This window comes from Atheta coriaria, unplaced genomic scaffold (genome assembly GCF_025399875.1).
Source record: "Atheta coriaria isolate IRGN ID8LTWV9N9 unplaced genomic scaffold, Caltech_Dcor_3.1 hic_scaffold_1_pilon, whole genome shotgun sequence".
Classification (NCBI taxonomy): domain Eukaryota; kingdom Metazoa; phylum Arthropoda; class Insecta; order Coleoptera; family Staphylinidae; genus Dalotia; species Dalotia coriaria.
In genome coordinates this window covers 3314042-3328516 of record NW_027045443.1, presented here as the reverse complement: position 1 = coordinate 3328516, position 14475 = coordinate 3314042, and the positions used below count along the sequence as shown (strand labels likewise).

Here is a 14475-nt window from a genome sequence, read left to right as displayed (position 1 = left end):
AGGGTGGTGTCAATCCAATTGGTTTTATTAATTTGCCCCGGTTTGGTGCACACATTGCTCATAAAAATAACTCTTCAGTGATTAGAACAGAACAGAAACCTGCACACGTAACATTAAAGCTTCTCGCAGAGAACAAGTGACTTAAAATATAATACAGCTAGAATTTGAACCAATACCACGAAACAAAGGTTACTTACTAGTCAACAATTTAACTATTCAATTCAACTATAATACAAAACTAGTTCCGCCCGATGTCGTCGATGAATAAGTTAAATCAGAGAGTTCTGGGCGCTATGGAATGATCACTTGAGGTTTTTGAATGTTCCCTAGTTAAATATCACACTCGAATGACACAGGCCCTTCTGTAGCCGGCATTACTGCTTGTTGCGCTTGTTGGTGAGCTTCCACGCGGCATCGGGTAGCATCTGTACATAATTGATATGTTTGCGCGCCCATGACAGCCATAGGGTACCTATAATGGCGCATACAACCGTCTCCACGTAGTATCCGTCCAGGTATGTTGAGCAGTAGCCTTCGTTCTTTGTGCAGAGCTGTTTAAAAACATCAATGATAAATTCTGTAATAACTTCCCAACCTAAAACCAGAATTACCTCTTCTTCTAAATGGTCCCTACACGTGTTGTCGGTAATAGTCGAGTTGCCTCCAATGCACTCCTTGAATGTTAGATTGTCGACGAACCAAAGTGCCAAAGTGGCTGGCCAGTTGCCCCCAAGGTTCGTCACAGTATTCAGTAGTGTCATGTATGTGCCGCCAACCAGGGGGTCGCTGATTTTTGCGAAGAACGCCATGCAGGTGACGAACATGCAATAAACGCACACCTGGTGCAGCGAGTAGCAAATTAGCACGAGAGCGTAATAATAAATAGGTATGCCGGCGTGTGCGTCTGTTACGAGGAACGGCGTTACCCAAACAAGGAACGCCGCCACAAAGCCAAACATCAATCGGTACGGGATGACTTTAACGTAGATATTTAATGGTTTTGAACCTGTAAGCAGAATAGTACAACAAATATCAACAGTTTTACGAAACGTTTTCAATGTAGTAGACAGTAGTAATATATAACAAGTTAAAATTTATAATGATCAGGAATCCAAGTGAGTTTGCTTTGTTTGCGGGAAGTTTTCGCGGTGGTAATGCGTTCCTTCTGTTTCTCACGGTGTCCGGGGACCAGTCGCCAGTTGAATTCCGCCCATGCGAATTTGCAATGTTTGCCTGAAGTATTCTGGTTGAGATATATGAAAGGAATGTTCGGACACACTTTGTAGACGATCCGAGGAGGAAAATTAGGCCCGGAGAGGCGAAAGATGATCTGATAGCCCATACGCGTGTCAAACGCGGCGGCATCATCGCGCTGCAGGTGTTTCAGCAGACGTAGCGGGTGTTCACGTCGCAATGATTGCAGTTTATCTCTGCAGCGGGCATACAACCTCTTTTGGGCCCGAGCACGAAGGAGACGTCTAATGATGCAAGTTGCAACGGTGATCTTCATGGGATCAGCAGTAATGACCGCGGATTCCGAGGTAGGCGAGTCATCTTTTTCAGGGAAGTAGCTTTGTTCCAGTGTATCGGCGCAAAAGGATAAAGGACTAATCGGAAATGTTAATTGTCGTTGGATTTGCCAATTCGTCCAATAGGAATAATCCGGTCTGTTAGACACAGGTGATGTTTGTACCCCCCTGTCCACATTCCCGCTGAATGGCTTCGTGTCGCTCAAGTAAAACGCGTGATTCGCCCTCAAGATCTTGAAGGGTTCATTAAGCATCGCCGCGTTAATATCGAGCAGGGATTCTAACGATGCCATATTCATTTGTATTCGCACAGAGAATAATTTGATGATTGCAGATTTTGATTGCAGTGACAATGTGTAAACAGGTTGTCAAGGTAATTTCAATTAAAAAATAACTCACCTGTGGTGTACTTGGCAATAATCAGCGGCAAAGCAATTTGCAGGGGTATAAGTGGCACGGCCATTAAACCTAAGCGCTCTTTCGGAATACCGGCTTCTACTAGTTTCAAGGACATCACACTGTCAGTGGCTGAGAATCCGATCTTAGCTGTGAGCAAAATGAGGACGAGGACTTGCACCGGGCGCAATTTTAAGATCTGCCAGAGGAAACTGTACGCTGTTTGTAGGTCTCGTTCGGCTTCCTCCGATCCGGATGTTGTGGAACCTGACACTTCTTCTTTTTTAAACACAGCGACAATTGTTGTTGTCACCAGGAACACCCAGCCCCAAAAGAACAGAAAACCAGCCAGTGTGACTAGACCTAAAATATACATTTAGTTAATTGGCCCAAAAGCACGAGTGTTATTTGAATACCGTCGGTGTGAGGCACATCTCGCAGATAACTATTGCAAAAATCAGGACTTTCCAGGGCCATGAAAAGAACATAGCTAAGGAAGAATCCGGCGGTTTGACCAACGCTGTTGCAGGTAGAAGCATGTCCAACGTTTTCTTTGCGCAACATCGTGAGTGCCCAGCCGTCCACGGCAATGTCCTGCGTGGCAGCGAGAAAGTTCAGCGAAAAGAAAAGTATTGTCAGGATGCCTATGTTCGGCTCCTGTCCGGAATCTCCCAGCCAAGTGTTGACATGAACACTTAATAGTAACATGAATGCTCCAAGCATGTATTGTGAAGGTACCATCCACGTTTTTCGGCGACCTATCCGCGTCGAATACATCGAGTCCACAATTGGCGCCCAAAGCAACTTCAACGAGAACGGCCAATTTACAAAACTGAATTCTGCCTGGAATCACATTTAAATTATTAACTATATTGTAAGATTAAAGTTTATTGTAGAAATCTTCACCTGCTGCTTGTAGCTGACTCCTCTATTTTGTAAAATCATTGGTATTGCAGCAGAGAGACCCAGTGGAATACCCTGCAGGGTGTATAAGAAGAAAAGTAGTGCAATATTGGTGCGGTCACCCTTGAGGCTGCCCTTTTGTGCAACCCCATAGTTGCTGTCACCGTTCTCCACGATGAGCGCAGCTTGGTCCATTTTTTTCTTCCGGCGTTCCATCACGGTAAACGGCTTTAGGTGCGTTCTATAAACAAAATTTGTATGTTATAAGTACACGTCAGTGCTATGCGGTACGCCTGTGTGCGAATCGGCGTTCACACGAAGAGTGAAACGTGTTGATCAACAAACATTAGTGTGCGGGCGTGCGACGCGGAAGGGACGTGGCTACTCACCTTTGTTTCAATATTCACAGCTGCTCAGTCATCTAATCAGCATGGTATAGATATGCGTGAACCACGCGCGTCGCGTTTACCGGTTGACAACTTATCGTTTAAGCAGCAGGATCATATTAGCATTCACTTATTCGCAGCTGTTTGATTGGCAGTGTGCTGTTCCTGCTGTTGATGTTGTCATCAGTATTTGACATGTGCACGTGCACGTGCTGCGCCCTCTCGTTTATAACACAAACTAGGAACAGTTTTAAAACTTGAAAAACATTTATAATATTTATATTCGGAATTTGTAGGCGCTAAGGGACACTTTGTGATAATGAATTCATCTGTTAGGCGCGCTTGTCTTTTTGTGATTATCCAAAACCAACCCGAATTACCAGAAATAACCACAAACAGTGGTGGGAGAAACCTATCATGGCCAGCAGGTTGTATAAGAGTAAAACCCAGATGCTTATTGATATTTAGTGAATATGTTTATTATATTTACAATAATTACGAACGAAAATGCTACAAAAAGCTCATGAATAGCTTCTTCCCGTGAACAGTGCAACAATTGTTTGCCATTTTGTTAGGGAGACGTTCTTTTCACTTCGCTTCAGTTCTTTAAACTTCCTATACTCTTCCCTTCGATGTGGATCCGCTGGACCCCATTCGGTTGAACTGAATGACTTCAGAAGTATTTTCCTCCAGGTCTTCTCTGTTCTATTGGCGATCAATGTTCTTATGATGAAGTAAGCAAGCATTAATAATGCGGCTACCAGAATCATCCAGCCACACACTGCAACGGAAGATTCAAGTGTAATTTCTATAATAGTTTTATAATATTTGTAGAGTTACCTGTAGCTATAGTGGGGTAATCATGTCCGGCATATTGTAACTTGGTCAAAGTAATAAGAAAATATGCAAATATAATGATGAGCAGGACCGGTGTGAGCAAACCCCAGCAGATCCTCCAATAAATTCCTACTTTCCGCTTGAGCATGAACTCAATGTCCATGCAGAAGTTATTCAGGCCATACCACCACATCACAACCACCATTTCAATGATGGCCAAGACAAATATAACAAACGTGCCGCCAAAATGATCCACCATGGTTAAAATGAATTGTCCACCGGGTGTCACGTAGACTAGTCCTAGAAGGAAACCTACGATAGCAGAACCCAGGCTGACTTGCCAGTTTTTCAATGATGGGAAGGCATCTGTGACTACGGTTATCACGCATCCATGGAGAGCCACCAAGCTCCCAATTCCCAGGACAAATAGCATCACGAAGAATAGAATTGCAAAGAGCTAAAATTACAGGTCGTTATATAGTTTTCTATAAATCTGGAGACTGGATTACCCATGGAACTGATTCAAATTTGGCAATGGCCTCCGGGTAAGATATAAATGCCAAACCTGATCCCCCTGAATTAATCACAGCGTGAACATTGGTGTCCATTTCGTGTGCTAGGTTTCCCAAGATTCCGAAAATAGTGGTCCCTGCTAATATTGACGTGAAGGTGTCCAATGTGGTAACAACCAAAGCATCTCTGCAACATTCAGATATTGTAGCTGATGCACATCGTTATTATTTCTTTGTTACCTATTTATGTTGTGTTCAAAACTATTGTAAGACGAGTACATGACAATGGTACCAAAGCCCACGTTCAACGAGAAGAAGCACTGCGTCACAGCAGCGTACCATACGTTGGCGTCGAGTAGTTTGTCCCATTTGGGTTCGATGAAGAAAAGAATACCGTCACTGGCGCCTTCCAGTGTGGCGGCACGTACCAACAATGCAATCATTACCACATACGGAAAGAGGGCTAAGAAGTAGGCCGCCTTCCCGGAACTCTGCACACCTCTACGAGAGACAAAGAATGTGCAAGCCCAAGATGCAAGAAGCAACAATGTCAAACGCCATTCCGGGGCCCCAATCCCATCATCAATACTAGATACTTCTTTGAGGACTTCTTTTACAAAATATAACTCTGATGAACTTCTACTGTTTTCAATAACAGGACCCTTGGAATTAGAAGGTACGCAGGTAATGTTCTGCAATTCTAGATCTGTCTTCCACTCGGATCTGCATTCCGCCCAGGGTAAATCACTGGTGAAAGAGTTAATTAAATAAAAGAGGGTGATTGCCATCAAGGAACAATAGTAGGTGGCGACGCAGATACATCCCAGGAGTTGTCCATAGCCCACTCCTTTCAAGGCGGGCGCCAAGGAAGCAAACATGTGCACGTTACCACGGCTCGTGAACTGCCCCAAGGCCATTTCCATATAGTAAATGGGCCGCCCGATGACCATCAGAACGATGATGTACGGAATCAGGAAGGCACCGCCGCCATTTTCGTACGCGGTGAAGGGGAACCGCCAGATGTTGCCCAGGCCCACGGACATCGCAATGCAGGACATCAGAAACTCGATTCCGTTGCCCCATTGCGCACGCTCGGTCTCGATAATTACTTTCTACAACATATTTATGATTATGATGAGTAGTGAGGTAGGACCACGTCTAGCCTCCATTGTATTCGTAAATTATGTTAAACAAACACGTTACACTTTTCTCTCATTCAATGCGATTGTTGTGCAAATTAATTAAACAATAAACCGTCAATATTTACCATGAATTACAGAATAACACTTGTAACGAGATATTGTCACTCGAGTAAATTGTACCATTTACCAGATAAACATCAAACATCTCTGTGAAAATATTCGTTTTGCTATTGTAGTAAATATTGATATTGATATTGAATTGCATCTGAGACATTCCTAAATTGATTGTTTTTGTGTTTTGATTAAGAATGTGTCAGATTATACATCGACTAGACATGTTATATGATTTAAAGCTATCAGTGTAATCTTTTTATAGTCGGATTAGATAGAGTTCCTCCAAACAAGTTGGATTTTTTTTTATTGCCAGGCAAATTGCTTTTGTTCGGTGGAATTTGCGGAGATGCACGTGAGCCAGACGACTAGTTGCTTATTGTACACTGGCGGCAAAAATGAAACCAACTTTAGTTCGTCTAAACTAATGTTATATAAGCGTCACCGACACCTATGAGATTACTTTAATTAACTTAATAACGCGATGCGGGTGCATGTGTGTTTGTATAATTTGCTTGATTGTATACTTATGTATACTTTTATTAGGAATAAATTTAGCCTGGTCTTTAAGGCAGTGGCGTAACATCCAAATAATTTGGTATTATTACGCTTCTGCTTTTGTCTGTAACATTTTTTGTGTCGATTGCTCAAAATTTTATGATATAAATTTTTTTATAAAGAGGATTAAGATATTTCCGTTTCTTCCAGTAACGTAGCTACTACTTAAAGGATAAACTTACCACATCCTCGTTATTATTTCGCGATGGTTCACTGGATGGACGGCTATGCTCCGAATTGTTGTCGAATTGAAACGCAGGATTCTCTAACCCCGCACCGTTTACTTCCTGTAACCGCCCAAATTATTCATTAGAATTCACTTCAAGGACAATACTTAGATTTGCGTGCGTTAATTAATTTAATTGTATAAAAAAATTGATAACTAAACAGCCAAGACCTTAAAATTCATTCGAATAGAAACTTAAACCTTGGCTCAAATTTTGGATTTGTTTTTAGCAGAAGGTGAAGTAAATACAACCGCAAATCAGCGGCATAATTTAAAATCGTAAATTTTAACGATGTTAGATAAAATTTGAGTAAATTATCATGCAAAACATTACCGGCTTCATTTTTCGAGAATTGTAGTCAAGTCCAGTGGTGTTTTGAAAAATGCACTAGAATAATCGCCACCGGTGTTCACAAAATTCGATTTGGGCCTGTTTGTTGCACTTCTTTTTTATTATGTCGATTTATTTGAAACAACATTCAGCATTTTCACGTGGCTGTTTAAATTTTTATTGCGAACAAACATTTATTCGCTCAATGCACCCAGATGAAAACAAATGTATAATTGACTCGCGAATTTGCATCGAACTGCCGACACGCGATTCTGGCAGGCAATACGCGGTTATTACCTTTTTATAACACTATAAGGTGAAGTCGTGTGTTATATTTCTCTCCCACTCGTTCGGGCCATTGTTTCATCGCGCTGGCGATGACGGCGTGCTGCGGCGGAACATTTTTTTGCAATTTTCCGCATGTCAATCTGCTACGGTCTTGATTAATCGAGAAATATCCGAATATATACTAGTTTGATGGCTTAATGATAACGCATAGTTTTTCTACGTCTCGTTCAGGAAGAAAGTCATAAATGTTTATCGAATATTGGTGAGATTATCACGAATTAGTCGTTCATTATCTTGTTTTCAAGTCGTCGTTTAACTTTTTTTTTAAATACAGAATAAACGTTTTTTTTTTTGTTGGACAAATTGAACATATGTAGATGACCTCGGTTCAGCATGCATATTGCTAAATATTTGCATACAAATAAATATTTTCGGACAAGTTCTGCATTGTCCGTTATAATTGACGCTCATTATCTAAATTCATAATAATTTATTTATTTGAACATTACAATTGGTCGCTGAACAGCGGAACAATATAGCAAAATTTCGGCAGATAATTGTCAAAAAGGACCATCTAGTAGTATTCCTTAGCGATGAGGATGTAGAAGAGGCGTTTTGCAGTCGACACCTGCACTTTAGCACGGCGCTCCTGCAGCGCGCGCTTGTGCTCAACCCATTCTTTGAACTTTTCGGGATTCCGGGGGCCCCATTTCGCGTGCGATAATGATTTCTTCACGGCTTTGTAACAACCCAACCGGCGTTTGTGAAGTAGGTAGTACCCCCACCAGAAAACGATTTGCAGCATTGCAAAACCCAGAATGCCCCATCCGAATCCTGTAAACATGCTTTATGTTACTCTCAACTGAGGATATTCAAAAATATTGACGTGCCTAGGACAAGATCCGGGTAATGTTTTCCTTCGTGTTTCAGGCGTTCGATGGTGGCCATGAAATAGATAAAAATCGCTATGAGGACCACAGGAGAGATGAAGCCCCATGTTAACCGCCAGTACCAGCCGACACGCCGCTTTAGCATGAATTCAATGTCGTCGCAAAAGTTTTCCAGGCCGTACCACCAAAATAACGCGAGGATTTCAAACGTAGCTAGGATAAAGAACATAAAACTTCCGCTAAAGTAGTCAATAAGGGTCACCATAAATTGCCCACCCTGTTAAATTGTTAAGTTAGTTTTGGGACAAATGTTGGTTATTGCAACTTACAGGAGTGCAATATATCAAACCTATCAAGAAACCAGACACAGCGCATCCAAGAGAGACGTACCATTTCTTCCAGTGCGGGAAATGGTCCATAATGACAGTGAACGCGCTGCCCTGTAATGCAATCAGACTGCCTACTCCAAGGATGAAAAGCATTGCAAAGAACAACAATGCAAATAGCTGTAAAAAATTTGTTTCAAACAAAAATAGCCCTACAGCCATTACTTCCGGTATTTACCCATGGAACTGAGTCAAATTTCGCGATGGCTTCCGGGTAGGATATGAATGCCAGACCAGTACCACCCGCATTGATCACGGCACTCACTTTGACATTCTGTTTGTACGCCAGATTACCCAGAATCCCAAAAATAGTTGTCCCTGCCAGTACCGATGTGAAGGTATCCATGAACGACACTACTAACGCATCCCTAAACCACACAAGTTAGAAAATATTCAATTCTACAATTCGGGAAGAATAAAATTGAAGGTACCTGTAAAGATTATGGTGAAAATCGTTGTAAGAGGCGTACATTACCAAACTGCCAAAGCCAATGTTTAAAGAAAAGAAGCATTGCGTGACTGCAGAATACCACACCTTGGCCTCGGTCAATTTTGACCATTCCGGTTTGATAAAGTACAGAATTCCTTCACCTGCACCCTCCAATGTCACGGACCGCACCAGCAATGCTATCATAATCACGTAGGGGAAAAGCGCGAGAAAATATGATGCTTTCCCGGAACTCTGGACGCCGTTCATGGACACGGCGAAGGTGGGCACCCATGAAGCTAGTAGGCACAGTGTCAGGCGCCATTCTGGAGCGCCTATACCGTGGGTGATGTCGGTGTACTCCTGCAGCACTTCCTTCCTGCACAAATACACAGATTTAGAAATGCATATACAATGTTTTCTAATGACGCACTTGAAGTACAACTCGCTGGAACTCATCGCCTCTCCCGCCAATTCGGAGATGTTGACAATATCCTTGGATGGAATGCACTGGACGCCATCCTCAATCCATTCATCACGGCAGGTGGCCCAGGGAAGATTACTAGTGAACGAATTCAGGAAATAGAATAAGGTAATCGCCATCAGGGAGCAGTAGTACGTGGCCACGCAGATGGACCCGATGGTCTGGCCATAACCAATACCTGCATAAACATTTTGGAGGACTTTGAATGAAATGTGCCTCGTGATTGAATAGATTACCTTTGAGGCATGGCGCCAACGCCTCAAATGTTTTCACATTCGCGCGACTCGTAAATTGTCCTAAACACATCTCCAGATAGTACACAGGTCGCCCAATTAAGAGCAACATAATGATGTAGGGAATTAAGAATGCGCCGCCGCCGTTTTCGTAGGCTGTGAAGGGAAACCGCCAGATATTACCCAGACCCACGGACATAGCAATACAGGACATCAGGAACTCGATTCCACTGCCCCATTGACCTCGGTCTGGTTGTTCTTGTGTGGCACCGTTTTCCACAACCGCAGCTGCCGAGGTACCATTTGAATGGCCGTTTTCTTTGTTTGTTGCCAGCTCGATGGAGTCGTAGTCAAATGCCGCGTTATGAAACGCGTTCTGCGAATCTTTCTTGGTACCTGCTTCCATCATGACTAGGTTCGTGCGAAGTTTGATCAAAAATACTTCAATGCGTCATTTTATAATCAAATAAAGGGAAACAATAACTTGATAAAACCGGAACGCGTCGAGGAAAAAGAGCAAAATGGTAAATTCCGCGCGCGGTACCACTTTACGAAGTGCAAACGCGCTCAAATACCTTCATCTATATGTATATATAGGCACGCATATATTATCTTCTTATCTATGCAACGTGTGGCAGTCATGCCGCCGCCGACTCATTACCATCGACATTCAATCATTCGGCGTTCGCGCAAGCCGAGCGAGATGCAAACATGCGGTAATCCGCGTAAATTGCTCCAAAACTGCCGTGCGCATCAAGCATCTCGCCTTTCAATACGAATTCCTTGAGGTAACTCGGTCGCGCCGACGTAAACTTCGCCTTGAAAATAGAATTCAGCCCAGTTACCTACACGCACACGCTCGGAATAAAATTTTTCCGTATTTTATCAGGCAATTAGTCAACGCTCAACGTTTTGAGTTAACATCAGTGTGGGCCAACCGTTTTTTTTTACTTATCAATGTTGTCATGCTCTAGGTGGATGGTAAAAAAAGTCGGTTGTAAAAGGATTGTCGGTATTTAGATAAATGCTCACGCTTAGTTAAACTTAATCTTCAATTGTAAAATTATGCCATCTTACTGGCATGCACTCAACACACGCTTTGATGAAATTTCTTGGTAATGTAAGTCGATTATTAGATTAATAAATATAGATTTATAGCCCAATAAACAAAAAGCTATTTCAGGAAGATTGGGAGGATTATGTATTACATTACACATATCATAATTCTATATGATTAAAAAATAAAATAAAAAATAAAACCCAGTTTTTGCTTAGTCTAAAATCACATTGTTTCTAAATTTTGCGGCAGCGGAATCTTATTCGCCGCGGCGAACTTCTTCAGCGCTTCGTACTTGACGCGAATAGCGTTGATCTCCTCCTTGAGGTGCTCGTTATCGTCGGCCATAAGCTCCATGTCGCGCCATTCTTGGCTCTTCTCGTTTTCGAGTTCATCCTTCTGCTCGATGCGTTTGATGCGGCAGGATGCAGCATAGCCACGATTCTTCAGCGTGCGCCGCCGCTGCTTCATTTTAACGATTTCATCGCGCGACAACCCGCGCATCTTCAGCTGTCGGTTGAGATCTCGCACCGAGATTGACACAAGTTCATCGTCGGAGATATCTAGAATCGGACTCGGTGATAGCGGAGCCTGCGAACATTTTCGAATTTTGAACTTCAACTTGCGAAGGTATGCAACCTAATATACACATTTAATAAACCGCGGTAAATACCCAAGCGAGTAGGTTGCATTCGTTTACTACGTTTAAACTAACAAACAATTAAATATCGTAGAATTTTTATTTGTTTTTACATCGTGCATTAAATTTATCAATCTCCATATCTTTGATACATTCATAAACATTTTATTAATAATTGTTATAGTATTAGATCATGCATTAATTGTTACTAGGTGCAAAAATGCATGAAACTTTAACCATTTCCTCGATATCATCAAAACGACAAAAAACTTACCGAGTTTTTACGTTCTCGACGTGCTTCGTTCGGCATTCTGGTAAGTTAAAAGCGTTACCTAAAACCATAATAAATGCGTCAATATTCCTGGACAAAATGGACTCAAATAACCTTTTAAATCAAGCAAGATAACCAGAACAACGCGTTCCAAAATCACAAAATGCGTCGTGGGGCCGTGGCGTCGTTCGTTGCGTCGAATAATACTCCATAAGCGTGCTGGAGCTAGGCGTGTACTTGAGAAATATGCAAGTCATCTTTGCCTTCGCTTCGATTTCTACGAACAGTATCAACCATCGGCCCCAAACATTCATTAGGTCACCTTCACTCGTTTGTAGCGAGTCGCGTATAGATGGCGTTTGGCGAAATGAATTTTAACACGATAGGTGGCTCCGTATTTGAATTCAAATTAAATAAAAACTATGTTTTTAAGATTCACAATAATTTATGGTTAAACATTCGAGAGGAAGTATAAATCAGTACATACTCAGTTTGCGATACAATAGTGTGTGTTTTCATTTGAAAATTTGAAGGATATTAATTTTGCTTGTTGGCCTAAAAGTGGGAAAAATACTAAATATGCAAACATTGCATTAACAGAACCACACTGGTAAACATGATTAAATTTGACAGAAAATACGAGAATGGCATGTGGGACGATGTTAGCGTCGTCCAAAGTTGACTAGCGAATAGGCGCCAATGAAAGCGAGGAAGGGCCACACGGGGAAGTTTTTCAACCCGCACGCGGCTTCATTTTCGAGGAAGTTGACCTTCTCTCGGAAGTTTCGAATGTCTTGGCGCATGATGCGGTGCTCGTTGAAGAGTTTCCGCTCGAGGTAGGTCATCTTCGCGCGCAGGATCTCCGTGGTGTCTGCGAATTCGGTGTAGCTTACTTTTGAATCAATCCTTTGATAGCTGTTCTCTTTGAATTCGTTGATGTCGGCACGAATTAGTGACAGGTGTTCTTTGACAAAGACAAGGGTGTCATCAATGCGGCGTAGGGAGTCGGATTTGGAGACAGACACATCCTGGTCAACTGGTGGAGCTGACTTCCTGAAGAAATTCGCCAGCTTGTCTTCCATCTGCAACTCTGCCTGTACGCACTGTTTTATTTCTTCATAGATGCAATCCATGCTCTGTCCGGCCGTGCATGATTTAAAGATCAGTTTACCCACGCGTGAGTTAGGCCCGATTAGGTCCACGATAAGTTTGGAGATCTGCTCCGTTGAGTCTTCGCCTGTTCTGAGGGCTACAGTGTCAGTTCCGCCAGTTGGGGTTGGTCGTTGGGGTACGCAGATTGGGTACACGTCGGATATGCAGGTTTTTACCACACTTGTGCCGGCGTGAACTGGCGTGCTGCTCACCAGCTCAACGCATCGTACTACAGGGGTGCTTCTGCCTGCATCCCCCAACTTGCCCATGGACTGCGTCCTCATAACCTGTGACACATTGGTGTTTTTAGTAGTCGATCTGTATCCGGACTCCATTTGGGTTGAAACCTTGGAGGTGTCGACACGGCGAGGTCTTTTCTTCGCTATTCGTTTCTTATAGAGACGGTCCTCATATAGAATGTCCAACAAGCTGTCTTTGGCCTTGGCATCGGTTACGTAATGATCAGGTTCCGGATAGACATCTCCGTCATGATCAATCTCTAGCTCACTGTCGGAGACATCAAGGTAGTGCTCGTCATAATCATCAAAATTCGAGAAACACGAGGAGCTGCCCGTACGTGTCGGTTGTAAAGCCACAGGTGTACAAACGACATCTCGATGCTGGGGCAAGGGGTCCACCCAACCTTCCTTGTCAAAATTGCGCAGGGCTTCCTCCAGACAGCAGGAATCATTGCTGTTTATTTCCTGCTGACTGCGCTTGCGTGGCAAGGCTGAGGTCAAAGGAGACTTGTTGAAGACTTGTAAGGGGTCGATGATGCAAGGGTTGTTACTAGGACTTGCATGCGAGGCGAAGAAAGTGCTTGCAATGCTGGTGGGGCAGCTGTTTGCACTGTATACAGAAGGTCGTCGCAATTTGGGCAGGCACATTGATTTCAGGGCCTTATCATCTAGCAGTGTGTTGGGGTTTCGGTTGGCCCCCATTGTTGAATCAACCTGTGCTCGCTCTTCGCCAAGCATGGCAAATTTGAGCAAGGTTGACGTCGATAGGGTGCAGTCAGGGATGCCCGAAGGAGAAATGCCAGTAGGTTTGCACTCCATTGTCTTATGTGTGGGGTGCGGGTTTAATGTAAGTAGGGGGGTTGTCTCAAGAGCCCCCAGTGGGGCGTCGGAAGCTTCGGTAATCTAATAATTTGGACATGATTATGAAAAAAATGTCAACTGGCCGAATTATTTAGATAAAATACTATAAAACGATATTTCATCTATAATTTTACGCGCTTGAAGAGAGAAAGTATTGATACTCACGTTGTAGCAGAATACACCCGAAGGTCTTGCCATTAATCGTTATTTTCTTCAAATTTTCATCGAGGTGGACATGTCTACGAAACGGAATCTGTACGATTTTTTCGCGAATGAACAAATTCGCCAGCGCTGGCTAGATTTTCAAGTCGGCGCGCTACTGTCACGCCACTCGTCGCCATATCCTGGCGGCTGTTGTGGCGGGAAACCTAAAATGTTCAAAATTGGGGATTTTTATTAGTTTGTTCGTTTATTAGATTTGTACAGGTCGTTTACATAAAAGTTTTACACTTTTTGGTTCCAAAAAATCATATACTACATCAATCGTAATATTATTTCAATCTTCGGTATTTATTGTTATTATTAATATATGAATCAATAAATATATATGTATTTCTTTAGATATGACATATTTATTTATCTCATAACATAATATACGTAAAGTAATTATACTTCT

At 42.6% G+C, this 14475-nt stretch overlaps 5 protein-coding genes across 5 annotated transcripts; all 5 read right to left on the bottom strand.

The window, feature by feature from the left end:
* Nucleotides 1–7: 7 nt before the first annotated feature.
* LOC135803652 (acetyl-coenzyme A transporter 1) lies at nucleotides 8–3407 on the bottom strand. The gene is made up of 6 exons (XM_065317323.1): nucleotides 3218–3407; nucleotides 2832–3069; nucleotides 2342–2768; nucleotides 1929–2288; nucleotides 612–1006; nucleotides 8–551 (listed from the first exon to the last, which is right to left on the bottom strand). The coding sequence occupies exons 2-6, from the start codon at nucleotides 3042–3044 to the stop codon at nucleotides 375–377; spliced, it is 1572 nt and encodes a 523-aa protein (XP_065173395.1). The 5' UTR covers nucleotides 3045–3069; nucleotides 3218–3407; the 3' UTR covers nucleotides 8–374.
* Nucleotides 3408–3667: 260 nt separating this feature from the next.
* Nucleotides 3668–7346, bottom strand: LOC135793476 (sodium-dependent nutrient amino acid transporter 1-like). The gene is made up of 6 exons (XM_065304461.1): nucleotides 6935–7346; nucleotides 6557–6661; nucleotides 4804–5675; nucleotides 4561–4750; nucleotides 4055–4508; nucleotides 3668–3995 (listed from the first exon to the last, which is right to left on the bottom strand). The coding sequence occupies exons 1-6, from the start codon at nucleotides 6941–6943 to the stop codon at nucleotides 3736–3738; spliced, it is 1890 nt and encodes a 629-aa protein (XP_065160533.1). The 5' UTR covers nucleotides 6944–7346; the 3' UTR covers nucleotides 3668–3735.
* Nucleotides 7347–7738: 392 nt separating this feature from the next.
* Nucleotides 7739–10622, bottom strand: LOC135795064 (sodium-dependent nutrient amino acid transporter 1-like). The gene is made up of 7 exons (XM_065306634.1): nucleotides 9643–10622; nucleotides 9356–9584; nucleotides 8927–9301; nucleotides 8674–8863; nucleotides 8439–8615; nucleotides 8110–8386; nucleotides 7739–8053 (listed from the first exon to the last, which is right to left on the bottom strand). The coding sequence occupies exons 1-7, from the start codon at nucleotides 10046–10048 to the stop codon at nucleotides 7794–7796; spliced, it is 1914 nt and encodes a 637-aa protein (XP_065162706.1). The 5' UTR covers nucleotides 10049–10622; the 3' UTR covers nucleotides 7739–7793.
* Nucleotides 10623–10816: 194 nt separating this feature from the next.
* Nucleotides 10817–11908, bottom strand: maf-S (MAF bZIP transcription factor K). The gene is made up of 3 exons (XM_065306745.1): nucleotides 11722–11908; nucleotides 11611–11668; nucleotides 10817–11287 (listed from the first exon to the last, which is right to left on the bottom strand). The coding sequence occupies exons 2-3, from the start codon at nucleotides 11644–11646 to the stop codon at nucleotides 10922–10924; spliced, it is 402 nt and encodes a 133-aa protein (XP_065162817.1). The 5' UTR covers nucleotides 11647–11668; nucleotides 11722–11908; the 3' UTR covers nucleotides 10817–10921.
* A 124-nt stretch (nucleotides 11909–12032) lies between these two features.
* On the bottom strand, nucleotides 12033–14167 carry LOC135795079 (uncharacterized). The gene is made up of 2 exons (XM_065306635.1): nucleotides 14025–14167; nucleotides 12033–13901 (listed from the first exon to the last, which is right to left on the bottom strand). The coding sequence occupies exons 1-2, from the start codon at nucleotides 14055–14057 to the stop codon at nucleotides 12270–12272; spliced, it is 1665 nt and encodes a 554-aa protein (XP_065162707.1). The 5' UTR covers nucleotides 14058–14167; the 3' UTR covers nucleotides 12033–12269.
* Between the last annotated feature and the right edge of the window lie 308 nt (nucleotides 14168–14475).